The 14,561-nt window shown below is 46.5% G+C and overlaps 1 protein-coding gene across 2 annotated transcripts in view; it reads left to right on the plus strand.

The window, feature by feature from the left end:
• gig (TSC complex subunit tuberin) overlaps positions 1-14,561 on the plus strand; it is a 79,055-nt gene that overhangs the window by 13,781 nt on the left and 50,713 nt on the right. For both annotated transcript variants that reach the window (XM_084602139.1, XM_084602140.1), the window contains 4 exons: positions 3,656-3,796; positions 4,436-4,612; positions 11,907-12,065; positions 14,184-14,261. In XM_084602139.1, coding sequence (XP_084458265.1) covers positions 3,656-3,796; positions 4,436-4,612; positions 11,907-12,065; positions 14,184-14,261 — 555 coding nt within the window. The remainder of the gene's footprint in view (positions 1-3,655; positions 3,797-4,435; positions 4,613-11,906; positions 12,066-14,183; positions 14,262-14,561) is intronic.

Raw genomic sequence — 14,561 nt, forward strand, 5'->3', positions numbered from 1 at the left:
TGTCAGTCAATGGACCAGGAATGTGCTGCAGAAAATGATGCTGTTTGTGTGAACACTAGCAGAGGTGGGGATCAAACCGTTGTGGTGGCCATGGCATTTCGATGCAGGAAAAACAAATTTATAAAATATATTATTATGTTACAGTAAAACCTTGTTACAAGAGACACTCAAGGGACCTGAAAAAGCTGTCTCCTGTAAGCAAGGTCTCTTGTAACCAAAAATTCTAAAGGCACTGTGTTGATCAGTTAATTGCACATCAGCATATAAATGCATTCACACGCATTAATGAGAAAGTGTTCAGGAAAGCTTAAAGAAGTCCTTCATGCTAGTATGTCTTTGTGAGTGGAGAGTGTATTGCTTCCAAAATTATGGAGGTAAAGCACTTTGCTTTGCAAGCCTTCCCGTTGCTCACAATACCTTTGAAGCACATTGCTCGTCACCTTCAGATGCTGACACTTGTTCCTTTGAAATGTCCTTGTAGTCATCCTCTATGGCACATGCGGCATTTAATTGCATGAGAACTGCACAGTCTGCAAGCTCTTCGGGAGCACACAGGATCTACATCTGTAGATACAAATTCCTCAAAACATTCTGGTACATCAGCAGTCTCATGGATGCTCGTGCAAGCTTCATCTTCAAGGAAGCTCTCGTGCTCAAAGCCACCAAAGTTAATTTTTCCCTCCAAACTCTACACCCTACACCCTACCTTCAACCAATAGACAAAGTTATTATGCACTATGTCAAGTTGTTGCACAAAACAAGGTTGGTAGAACACCTGTTGCTTGACAGGCAGCAAGACTGTACAATAGTAATGTATGCTAAGTTTACGGTTCGATTTCAGGTGTCTGGAATGGCCTGAGAAGTGAAGCTGTGAAAAATAATTTCAGACAAGCGGGCTTTAAATATGATGACATGATGTGAGAGGGCCCATATATGGATACTGTGGAAAGCTGAAGCTTGCGCATATATGCGCATATATGGGCCCTCTTACATCATGTCCTGCTTGTACAGTTGGGAGCAAATGTGTAGAGACCATGGTTTCGGTGGCAGGAGTGGCTGGGGAAATGCACCACATTGCTGATACATCTTGCACCGGGCGCTTGCTATGAGAGTAGCCAAAGTAGTGCAAAACTTTGCCATCACTCTCACCGTGTGCTTATCGTGCAGGACAATTTCTAGAGTGGCGTTCAGCTACTGTGCTGCTAACAGTCGTGACTAAGAGAAATGTGCATTGCAAAGACATGGCACTGTTGCACATTAGTAGAGCAAGTCTGCAGCAAGGAATCAGACCATTGCGCTCTTGAGTGACAAAAGCCGGTGCACTTTTTGGCATTTTCTCCACACTAAAGAAAAATCTGCTTGGTATTCTCACACCCTAATGCATCTAATAGCTTATTCTAGTGGGGTTTTTTGTGTGAGAGACTGGATCGTGAGCCACTATCACAGTGAAGCCGTTGAATGCATGAGCAAGAGTACAGCACATGTTTCATTTCTCGTTGTGGAGTGCATTTTTGCTCAATGGGCTCGAAATTCCATCGCAAACTGCCTGCTGCTTGCACTGGACTTCTATACCCTTTGGTACAGACAATTACATCCTAGCAGAAAATTAACTGCACTGTTTCTTCCCGCTTCGAACGCCCGTGGAATAAGCATTAACAAAGTGTTGGGCTGTAACAGGCTTTGTATATTTCCATGCAAAATAATGATTGTAATACCGAAACTCAACTGATACTTTGTGAAATTGCCACTGGTGACAAATACGAGCACTTTACGGCTTGCCATAGATTCATACAGACTATGCTGTGACGACATGGCCAGTGCGACGCATCTTTCATGCTTTTTGTACACCAGTCAACAGGTGATAGGGCATCACGTGCGGGTCTTATAACAGTGAGACAGATCAAATAAAGTCACGCTGCGCATTGTAAAAAACTTAAGGTTTGTTGTTTTATTTATTTAATTATTACACCCTGTGGTTCAGTAGTTAAAGCGCCCGGCTACAAGACCGTGGTACCCAAGTTTAATTCTGACCGCGGTGGTGCATTTTCATTGAGGCAGAGAGCCTGACACCTTTGTACTGTGTGGTGTCGGTGTATGTTAAAGAACCTCTGGTGGTTGAAATGATCTGCAGCCCTTCACTGTGGAGTTCTTCATTAGCCTGAGTCACCTTAGCATGCATGCAAGCCCTTTTGCTTTTTACCTCTATAGAAAGGCGATCAGTTCGGCCATGAATAATAATTATAAAAAAATTCAAGGACACTTTGGTGACTAAAGTGACGAAAGGTGAAAGTCTGAGTGCTGCATTTTGCTACGTGACTGTTGCGCATGTAACGATGAATGCTGCTAGGAGTAAAGCGATCGACTCTTTCACATTCTGCGAGCGCATTTATTCAGTGAATTCTGCTTGGCAACGACGAGATCGCGTTGCTTGCATCTTCGCAGTAGATCTACGTTTATTGTTGTGTGGTTGATTTTACTGGTTGCACAACATTAATAAGAAACTAATTAATTACAGAACTGTCATTAGTGATTATAATTATTTAGTACTTAATTAGTTGTTAATTAGTAATTGATCATTGATTGGCATATGGCCATATAAGGCATGCATTCGCGCTTACTGTGGTGGTGCTCTGTGATTGGTCGAGACCTCCATGACGTCATCCTGTCTCGACGAATCAGAGCCGCCGCAAAAGCATGACACTTTTGCTGATGACAACGATGAGGCAATAAAGGCTTTCGCCTTAATAATTGGTTCACAGAAAAGGAAAGGCACAGTATTTGTCACACTTGTTCTATAAAGGCTTTCGCCTTAATAATTGGCTCACAGGAAAGAAAAGGCACAGTATTTGTCACACTTGTTCTGTGGACACCTGAACCGCACTGTAAGGGAAGGAAAGAAGGTGGGAGTGAAAGCGGAAAGAGTAATTTCGACCACTGACATTGTACAGCACACGAACGCCACATTGTTTCTCCTCCATTATAATGCATCTGCTGGTGGTTGGGATATTCGGCCATGAATTGAATCCGAATTGTGTTCATTAAACATTTGTCATTCCACTAGCCGCGAGGATGCTTTAATGTCTAGCCATTGCGAGCCGTAAAATACGACTGACAAAATCTTGTGGTAGTGCGAAGTAGCTTATTACGTATGCATGCAATCCTTTTCGTTTCCCTCCTGTAACTTTTGAGTTCTTTTTTTTTATCTCTTCACGTCTACATGGTCACTGTTCGAATAGCTGACCGAGTGAACGTGCCTCGTCACTTCCTTTTGAGTTAAAAATAACAGATTTCTTCAAGTGTTCCTGTGATTCGAGCTTCTTTCTCGGCCAGTTCCTATTTTGTGCAGTGCGAGCTTACTTGCCCACAGCAAGCAGTTTACCTCGTGCATCACTAGAGAATGGGCTGGGTTGGGCACGGTCTTCACCCCAAGCTTTGCAGACCAGGGTGAGCTCAGTAGAGCGATAATTTATGGCCCGGGTCAGGCCCAGGCTTGAAGCCGTGGGCCTGGGCATAGGTCAGGCTTTTGGGCTCGGGCTTTTGGGCCCGGGCCTGGGCTGGGCTCGGGGCCTCAGATTCAGGCCCGTACAGTGCTCTGGCTGTTGTGAAAGATATGTTTTATGGTGAGTTTGTATGTTTTGTCCTTAATTTTGTGCAGGGCCAGCCAGGTGGACGACAGCTGCAGCAAATGGCCCACGAACTGCTCACGCGTGTAGAAGTGTCCCATGACCAAGGTTCCTTCCAGGGTGATGCCACGCGCCTCTTTGAGCTGGTCGACCAGGCAGCTCCCTTGCGCCCCGTGCGTTTTTTTGCTAACTATGATTGCAACTGGTTTGCTTGTATGAATGCCAGCTCAAAAGTTGTGGTTTTTCTAACACTGAAAACTCATTCAATAGAACTCCACTGTAATATATTTGGTAAGAGTGAAACCTTGGATAAAGTAAAATGAAACTGCGGTTCTGGCGTTTTCTGTGTAGTGAGCGAGAAATCATGGGCATGGCACTGGCAAGTGGTAGCTGGAAGCTCACATGGCCGAACACTGAGTATTGGGAAGAGCTGCCAACTTGAGTTGCTCATCTAAGATTGGAAGGTGGAATAAGAATTGACGTTCTAGTGCCCTTGTATGCCAAGTACATGCATGCGAACAAGGGACTGCTATCGTGTCATATTCTTAAATGTCGAGCTTAAGTGCCTCCCTAGTTTTCCCTTTTATAGTAAAGACATCTTCAGTGAAGAAACAAATGGTTCTTTCCCTCCAGATAATGATATTAGGAAGGCCCTTGTACTGCACTGGAGGGTACTGAGGCCAATGACAGTGGTGACAAACAAGAGGTTCCTAGCAGGTGTCTTGCTGGTCTCCGAATTTTTGCCTTTAGATTTCTTGCCTGTAGATTTGGGCTTCTGAAGTGTGCCATAACGCACTGGCCCACCAATGCAGGAGGCGTCCTTGTTAAGGCTGGTGGAGTTCCGGGCACGGCAGGCAGAACTGTGTCCACTACACTGGGCAAGCCAGATGGCGGAGCTGCTGGAGCGCTTCCTTGACCCGGACATGGGTACGCTTGCTGTGCGGCTGTACCTGCTTGACCTGCTGGCCAGCCACCGGCATCTGTGTCAGGTGAAGCATGGTTATGCTTGAGGAAGATTAAACACAATGTGTAGAGCAGGAGGTCCCATTCTGGCTTCTGCAGAATACTTGGGTTGCTTGGAGCAGTTTTTGGGCTACCCGGGCACCTAAATCTATGCATACCTCTATCCCTCCCTTTCATACACCCACTTTATTCTAGGACTAATTGTACTTTGGCAACTCGTAGCAAACTCTACAGCCAATAATTGTCAATTTTTAATTGAATTTTGGCATTTTTTGAAAAGCTATGCATGAGAATTCTTTTTTTTTTGCATGCACGCTGGGCTGGAAGGTTCTCGGAAGCAGTCTGTTACAATAGTCAGGCTATGGTCATGTAGCTGTTGTCTATGGCATGATCTACAATCAGGTGGGCTGAGCCATCAGTACATCTATTGTTTGTGATGTAGCTCACAGCAGAAAATTTTTGTCCAGATTTTTTTTTTTTTTTTAGGTTGGCAGGGTTTATTTATATAATTCTATCACTACTATGGATGTTAGGCTTATTGAAGTGGCATTCTTATGAGGGGCGCATTCCTGTTTTCAGCTTCTACTGATGCCCTGAAAGCAGTGCACTCTTGCCAAAGTGATTTCTGAAGCTGCCCGTGCCAGGGTTGTGTGCTTTCTGGAATTATATAATTAGGGGCATGTGAATACCGAATAGTAATTTTCAAATCAAATTTCCAATTTAATCAATAAAAAAAAACAATATTGGATTGAATATTGAATACTGTAAAAATGAACATGTTCAGCAAAGACAAACACACGTGGTGCCTTCAGAGAATCTCTATTCCGCCTGCGAAGAATCGGGAAAAGTATCTGAACTGTCTAAAAGTTTGAACTATCTAATATTCCCTAAAAAAACTTCCCGAGAAATGCTTGCTTCATAGTAACTTTAACAAACACTTGGAATATGGATGTCTAAACATTTGAGGTGAGAGCAAAATGACAGCAGTGATATTTCGTGATTTTGTCAACTTTGTGCACACTGTCGAGGTGGTCGACCAGACTTGCTAGTGCCTCCGTGTAGCCCCTTTCGCTGTGCGACGTTGTAGCAGTTGCGCCTCTTCACGAATGACCCCGTCGTGGTTTGAGGGCAGTGATGCATGTGAGGATGCATGCATGCATTTTGAGGATGCATGATGCATCCTCAGAACACAAAATCAGTGTACCTGTAGCATGGAGGAAGTGCATTGACACAAGAGAGAGAGATATGTATAGGGATTTGAATGGTGTGAGGCCATTCAAGATAAGCGAAGGATAAGCTAGATAAGATGAGATAAACGAAACTGAAACTATGCACCTTGACTATATTTGGCTATGGGGGATTTCTGATCGTCGTTGCGCCTGTTAGAGTGCATGCCAGAGGTGTGCGAATGCCACTGTTCCAAGCAATTCATGTTCAAGGAGGTCTGTTTAGACGTTCGCTGGCCTCATGGGTCTTGCCTCCATGTTACCCCCCCCCCCCATCCGATTTAATGAATGTCTGACCCTGCACATTTTCATGGGCATCTGCTGGGGCCGCGCTTCTTGTTCGACTTATCTGAATTTTCGAATTAACAGGGGTTGAAATAATGAGAATTTGCTGCTGCATCTCTTTTTCCCTCACTGGCGCCGAGCCTTTCGCATAAAAATATAACGCTACTGATGAAGACGAGGTATTGTGTAGCAGTAGAGGAGAAAGAAGAGAAGGAATGTAGTAGGCAGTGTTTTGGAGCTAGTAGGCCTCACCTTGTCACGATCCCATCTGCATTGTGAATAAACACCCCTTTACTATTTCATCGTAACTATATACAGTAAAACATTGTTAATATGGATTGCAAGGGACCAGCAAAAATGTCCAAGTTAACCTAATTTCGGATTATCGAATTTACCATGAAAACAACAAAAAAACATACTTGTTTTGTGAAAAACTGCTTTATTTTTGTTTGTTTCTTCATTGGAATTTGCACAATAACAATTTTATTCAGTCCCATCAAATTGTGGTGCGCACGCTCATTGTCGCGTGATCTGACGCAAAATTCCCCCAGTACAGCGAGAGCCTCGGCGGCCTCTTGCACAGTACGACATCGCGGCAGCAGCTGCTCATGACTTTTATCGCCGCAACAATTTCAGTCTTCATCGAGAACTTTTGATATGTCATCATCGGGCAGCATGCCAGCGACGGCAACATTGTCGTCGCTTCACTGGAGTGGTGGTCGCCGTTGTGGAGTTCAACGGCAGCAGCAACAGGCCCCAAACACAGTTTAACAGAGCAACGGGCGCTTATTTTATGATTTGCGCGCTGTCACAGTGCCTCCTGGAGAACAGTGCCCTGCAGCGTCGCGCCTGTCTTCATAGTATTGAAGTTGGCGGTCTGTTTCGCTGAGGAACTGTGTGGGGGCGCTAGCGTTACGCCCTTTAATAATACATGTGGTACGTGCACGTGAAACATATGCAGGTGCGTTTTTGCATGCTTAGTCCTTTTTTAATTTTCTGTTGGTTTGAAACAGCTTCAAGACCATTAAAATTCGTGGAAGTTGCCTGCAAGCGTCTGCTAGCATGGCTTACGGATCTCGGAGGCCATGCTGCTAGAGAATAACTTCGCCACGTGGCCGCGAGGCGGAGCCAGAATCCGCCTTTTGCGCGAGTTTTCTGCGCATGCGCGAAGCCCCAGCGGCGACTGATGAAAACACACTGAGAGGCGTCGACGGCGCTTCTCGTCGCCGCACTCATAGCCAACGCACGGGGGCTGGAGGCGCGGCCACGTTCGCAGCCTCGGTAAAACGATGCCAACCACCTGTGCCGCTTACGGCTGCCACTCTCGAGGCGTGCCGGGATGCAAGACGCGTTTTGTTAGGTTTCCTTCGGCGAGCCGCGACCTGCAACGGCGTGAAGCTTGGATTAGGGCAACCAAGCGTCAAGACGTGAATGGGCGACCTTGGCAGCCGACTGCGTGCTCTCGACTGTGCGAAAAACACTTCGTTACAGGTATGTATGCATATAAAGGAAATGTGCATGATGAAAAGTATCTACCGGAGTTTGCACCAAGCCTGTAACCCACCAGTGATAGCCGCAATGAGCATTTGTTCGGGGCGTCTGATGGCGATGTATTTTGTCGTTTGTTTTATTTATGTGCGAAGGGGCCGAGTAGCGCAGATATCACAGGTGGCTGTGTGCGCTAGACAGTAATATTTAGCATGTTTTATCGCGACTGCCGCCTGACTAAAAAGAAGAAAAAAGGGGTGTTTGTTGTGATGCACCGCCGTTAGCGAGCCGAGTGGTAGAGCTATGAGGCTCGCGAACGGCAGTGCATTAAAACGCCGTATTTTTTTTTCTTGTTAGTGAGGTGGCAGTCACGATAAAACATGCTAAATATTACGGCCTAGCGCACACAGCCGCCTGTGATATCTAAGCTACCTAGCCCTTTCGCACATAAAGATAAGAAGGGACAAAATACATCGCCTTCAGGCCCCGGTGCAACTGAAGCAATCACACACCGAAGAAATCCTCATTGCAGCTATCACTGGTGCGCTACAGCCTGGGTGAAAACTCCAGCAGGTACTTTTCATCATGCCTATTTCGCTTAGATGCATACATACCTGTAGTATCTGTGTTTTTGCCGCTCGGAGCATATGACGCACTTGACACTTGCACGACGCACAGTATTTTTTTTTTTAATTAAAGGCTCGCCTTCGTGCACGCCAAAGCATCCGGACTTTGTTCCTTTAATGTACGCAATCAGATGCACTTCGTTAGGGAGCTTGATAATCGTCTTCGTCCAACCGTTTGCAACGGCAAGGAAACCGCCCGGCACAATAAATGAGTCTCCTGGAGGGTTCATGCTCGTTCACTTGCAGAGTGGATCGCTCTGGACGTAGAACAGGGTTGGTTCCTGACCGAGATGCGCATCCGATATGTAGGAGATTCACATGTGTCACCAAGTTGTTGATTCCGCAGAAATCGCGGCGGAGGCAGAAATGAATGTTGGAGATCCTTTCACAACAGAATGACCATTCTCTGCGCACCGAGAACCTTTTCACCACTGCGACCACATCCGTTCTGACTCCTGAGGCCAGAAACCGGCTACAGCTCTGAATCATCCATTGCCAGAAAAATGCAGCGCGTTTCCTGCAGGTGTGCATTCCGGCCAGGACAACGCCCTTTTCACGGGGTGTGTATATGTGACTCTCTGCCGATCTTCGTGGATGAAATCCTATAGCTGCACGGTTGTAGATGACGCGAGGAGGAAGCGACGTCCATTGCACCATGCCGGCGCCGCGGTGACCGCATTGTGCTCGGTAACTCAAGACGCCCCGCGCATATGCGCCGCTCAAAGTCACAGGAGACGATTCCACCTAGCTCTGCAGCATCAACAAACCCCTGGCTGCTTTGCCCTTTGAGATCCTTCTCTCTCTCTCTGCCCCCACGCTCTCCTGTCTGCCGAAAACCTGCACGCTGAGAGCGTCTCTCACGTCGAACACGGCTCGCGCTACACGCTCTTACAATACGAAGATAGTATATGCGTACGTGCGTTATGAGTGGATTGTGAAAACGCTCTACCTTCCCCCATACTGCGTGAACATGATATGCTGCAATCACTGTCACTACTTTTCGCTCCGAGGCCAAAAAAGGGGGGAAGCTTTCGCTTTCTACGTGTCCATTTCGTATGGTGCGCTTTCGCGTCGTCTGCTACACTGCCGCTCAATGTGTTTCCCGCCCGCTCCCGCATGATGGCGCCACATCCTCGCGCAAAAGGCAGATTATGCCCTATTGGGAAAGGGAGTGGGAGTAGAGGGAGAGGGTTTGGTGGGAGGCAAAACCTCCAATGCTGCAGGCACGGATAACTCAAGGAGGCACTGGCTATCACTGTCGCATCACACACAATAGGGACAAAGAAATCAGGCGGGCAGTCAGTGCAGCCATCGCAGTCACGGGGCAGCAAAATAGTCTCGCCGCCCTGACGATGATTATATATGGCTTCTCCCTTTGAAGCTCGCGGTCACCGGCGTCAGCTAGCCACTGCTCACACGATTCGCTATCATCATCACCACATTTCGTGCCCTTCAGCTTTTTTTTTGTTTGTTTGTTTGTTTGTTTGTTTGCCGAGCAGTGCGCAGACCGACTCGCCTCACTTAGGTTTCCCATTGCCTGCCCACTGTGGATGCACATTCATGCTGTATCACAGTAATGCAGGAAAATGGGTAGCCCTCATCCTCGGAGTTCTCAGAGTTGACCGATGTGTGGGTAAATGCCTCCGAGATAATGGCAGCACTGCCCCCACTGCCGTGAACGCAGCCACGCCGGCCGTGCCTTCTGCACAAATCGTCCGCACCTGCGATACGGCAGATCCCTTGTGCCATTGTCAGAAAAGTATGGTAAAATTAGTTTTTCTCGTAATAATAGGCCCTCGAAAAAGGTATTTCAAAAATGAATGCTTCTTGTGAAATGCCGACCCATATGGTGGGTGTTTTTGCTCACAGCCGGTGCGGTGCCATTGTTCTTGTACGCTAGCTGCGCTGCTAACGTGTTGCCGAAAATAATAATTTCCTTTACTATGAAACAGTGGGGTTCAGAATAAAGAAATTTCATGATTGAGTCGCCCATTTACTAAACGGCCTTGCTAATCTATTGTAAAGTGCTTCTGCTGTGGCTTCGACGTGAGGAAATTTTGGCCTAGCAACGATTAGGGGGAAGCATAAAGCCAGAGCGCAGTCGTCCCTAGCGCTCGCGGGTGGAGCCATTGCTGTAAGCTTGCGACATCCGGTGCTGTAAGCCTCATGAGCTTATCACCTACTTTCATGATGAGGCTAGGGCCAGATTTGGGCCTGAAAACGAGTAGTGTAACCGATGTTGCTAAGACGGGGCGTTCGGGGTATTGGGTGTCTCAATGCAGTGCGCCGCGTCCTGTATACTATGCTGCTGCGTTGCTGGGCGGTCCCTGGAGATCATACAAAGGCGTCGTCGGATGGCATTATATACATTGCGCATATGTAGCTTTTAAGACTTGTTTCAGTGTACAATGTGTACGTTGTTCGAGTGGGTCAGCTTGTGCGCCTTTTGTACTCGGGTGCCGACTTGCACCTATTCAGGTGCACCACCCACAGATGCCGCTATTCCCTAGGCTAAAAGAACTAACAGAGATCAACGAAAAGCTCAATTTGCGTTAACCTCAGTAAGCAGCATGACTACTGTTTGACCGGCATTACCGCGGCTTCGCGTAATGGCGGTTGACGCTGCTCGTGCATAAACATGCAGCAGACGACACAGCGTCAGTCTGTGTCGTCACCGGCTGCACCGGTTGCCAGATCAGCAAGCTGTTGACGAAGAAACGGAAATACTAGTTTTAAAAATATCTGCAGCTTCGATGCACCTGAAACTCTGAGGTTTAGTTGCTAGGCACATCAGGAATTAAATACCATAAAGAGTTCATATTCTGAAATTGGTGTCATGACCCTTTTAACTGAAAGTATGAATTATTGTGAGTTTACTGTTTGTGTTCCACTTCGTAAATTTTGAATTGTGAATTGAGTGCCATTCACTCAGCTCACTCACGCTGATTGTCACTTTCTTTGATGAGTGGTAGACGTTGCTTAAAGAAAACTTCTGGTAACCTCCGGAGTGCATGTTCCACTAGGGTCTCAAACTACTACAAGACAACTGGCAGTTTGGTTCGCAGTGAGTAAGCCGGCTGCATGCAAGTATTTTGGGTTTGAAATAAGGGGCAAATACGTTTTCTCTGCTGCTTCACAGTTGACAGTTTAAACTGCCTACCCCATCCTGTGATAGCGACTGCGGTAGGCTTAGCCCTTGGAGACTAAGGAAGTACACATGTGGGCACCAACAGACATTAAATCCTGCAACAGGAGTAGGTAGCGTTCACTGGAAGCGAAACAAGCTAAGCAATCCAGGTCATCTGTCTCACTGGCTGGGTTATGAATTGGCATGCACACATGCTAAGGCTTGGCATGGCTAAAAACGTTGTGCAGGGGGGCAACAATTGTGTGCAAACTCGTTCACTCGACAGCTGGCTATCTCCATTTTTTTATTGGTTGTTTGTTTTATATCAACTAGTACTGAGCATTTAGCTAAAACTAGGCACTCGCCTTCAGTAAAATAGTGTGATTCAGTCGTGCAATAAAGGGAGCTTGTCATTGCGTCTAGGCTAATTACAGACGCAGGTCCTTCCTGCAGTCGCCATCTTGGCTCGACTGCTGCGCGACCTATGGTTTCTGAAAACTGGCTGTTGGTTACTGCAGCTTAGTAGGGATGGGCCTGTGATTGCACAGCTGGCATCCTGCTTGCACAGGCGGACGAGCTGGCGGAGAAGGTGCTGCTGCCGCACGTGTCACCGCTGGAGATGGAGCCTGCTGTGGCCACCCGAGCTGTACGCCTGCTGTCTGATGTATTGCTGCGTGATGACTTGTCCGCACAGCACACGACAGATCTGCTTGACCGACTTGGAAAGGTTGGATGAGGCTTTGTTTCGTGAGCACTTGCTACAGTAAGAGCCCATTAATTCGAACTTTAGGGGCCGGACAAAAGTAAGGGCTTCTCGAAAAGGGTAAAGGCTTCTCTAGCTTGTTTCATGCTGCAGCGAGTTAGCAGTGGGGCCTTGTCTCAAGCAACGACGCGCTGAAAACCATGTGGATGGAAGCACGGAAAACACTCGGTACCACTGATGGTTGTCTTAAACACTGTGCAACTGCGATCGGTTAGCTCGCTAATAGGTGCTATCGCCACAGGATGTAGCGAAGAGCACGAAAATCAAAAGAAAAACCGAAACAAGGAAGTTGGCCTGTTATCGAACACAAAGCTGTCCGGGTTCTATTATGATTGTCATTGCGCACATTTCAGAAGTGTGCGGTCAAGTCTGCAACATGCAGTTCAGGTTTGGGAACTGTTTTGCCGAATGCCTACAATGCCACTACAGTACATGGACGTGGATTAACTGGTGCAAGACCTGTCGTGCCCGTCCGATGCCATAGTCTTACATAAGCATTTGCTGGGACATTGATGACAGTAAGACATTCGTATTTCTGTATTTCTGAATTAATGAGACTTGAATTAACAGGCATTTGATTGCAAGTCTCAGTGGTCACAGGGGATAGAGAACAGGCAGCCGTCATGGCTGCTGCCACGGCCACCAACCCCTACCTGCCGGCGCCGCCAGCCAGTTCGGTCTCACCATTTCTATCATGGTTTTATCTTCTCTCCTCGTCGCACAGCCTCATAACTATGCTGCCCTGTCATAGAGACGTTTCTTTGTGCTGAGCACCAGGCCAGCCAGATGTGGCAACGCTTATTTCAAATTATATGTGATGGAATCAACATGAGTTTGAATTTGTTTTTTTTTTATAGTTACTCTGCTATGGAACTTGGCCAGACGAAGCAGTGCTGTCTGAATTATCTGGGTTCAAATTATCGTGGTTCGAATTAACGAGCTTTCACTGTACCGCTATAACAGTGACTTCATGATTCATGGCAGAGTGAAACGGCTTGTGGGCTGCTTTCTTATTCTGAAAGCTTCTCTTGTAATTGTGTTATTTACGGTTTTTCTTTTGCCAGTATCTTCTGTGATGTGTGCATTAATGGGATTATGAAAGGATATTTACAAGGGGCAGAAAAAGCTCACAATTGATTAGTATGTTACATCACTCATCACCTCACCACAAAACTTTTAATCAAGGTGCACTAACCCCAATGATATTTGGAATAAAATAATGATGCTCCTCTTATCTCAGCGCACGGCACTTCATAAGAAAAAAAATTAAAGCAATCTGGTTAAGACTGGAGTCCCGCAGTGCCCTACCGCTTACCTGCTTAAGGTCTATGGGGCTGGGTCAGTTAAGAGCCGTCCTGAGATGTTGCCTTAATCAGTTGCAAGGAAAAACTACTATTAAATATTATTCGTAACCTACAGGGTCCATGCAGAGCTTTTAAATTTGAGTTTGATGTCCACAGAATGATCTCTACAGATTCGTTGTATTAGAATATGACCAACGAAACAGTCTCCTCACCCTACATATAATTGTATGCTCTTCGTATAATCAGCCAGGTCTTTTCTGATTCATCTTTATTAGCATGCCAACTCTAGCAGTGGAGCATATAATTTATGATAAAAGTTTCCTCCTTAATTGTTCAGATTTGTGGGTAGCACTACATATTCAGTTGATAAATTCAGCTTGAATTAGACACTGCCGCAGTAGTTTTTGTCATTCAGCCATAAAAGGCTGGAGCTTCACTTAACAAAAAAGAATGACTTGGTCACCACGAAAAACCTTGCCAGCACTCTGAGGGTGACATTCAGTTTAGAACATACGACGTGCAGCAGTACTGTGAAGACAGTGCCAGCAGCAAACCTTGACATGGTTGCTTAAGAAAAACATATTGCTGTCATGCTTTTTGATAGGTTGCCTGGAGCTCATACTTGCAGATGGAATAGCATCTGCATCTCCTCGTGGTCGCAGACACATACTTGCTTGTGTGACACTGCGAAAATCAATTTGTTTCCACACATCCATGTCCCAAAACTTTTTATGGCTTGTAGGCTTTAATACTTAGCTTGGGCTGCCCTGATATGCAGGTGCTGGCACGGGGATGGCAGCCTGATGAGCTTCTGGCTCTTGAGGCAGCTGTTGAAGGACTCTGCCGCCTCTTCCAGGTAAGTTACAAAAGTGCACCAAGACTCTCCTACTTCCATGCTGGCAGGACAATCTTGACACTGACAGCACGTGCAAGCTTGAGATGCCTGCAGTGGGTAGCTTTTCAACATGTTGCGGTGTGCTAAAAAAAATTAGGCTTGCGCATCCTACCTTGTTGCTGTATCCTTAGTGAAGTTCCTAGCGAACGTCTTTTGTCATCGAACTGTTGCCACAGAAAATAAGATACTTTTTGTAGAAAGCCCCGGCATTGTAGTGGCACAGTGGTTGGGCGCTCCTCTGCTGGAACCAAGGACGTGGGA

The sequence above is a fragment of the Amblyomma maculatum genome, chromosome 4 (assembly GCF_055883805.1).
Source record: "Amblyomma maculatum isolate TAMU_Amacu chromosome 4, ASM5588380v1, whole genome shotgun sequence".
Taxonomy (NCBI): Eukaryota; Metazoa; Arthropoda; class Arachnida; order Ixodida; family Ixodidae; genus Amblyomma; species Amblyomma maculatum.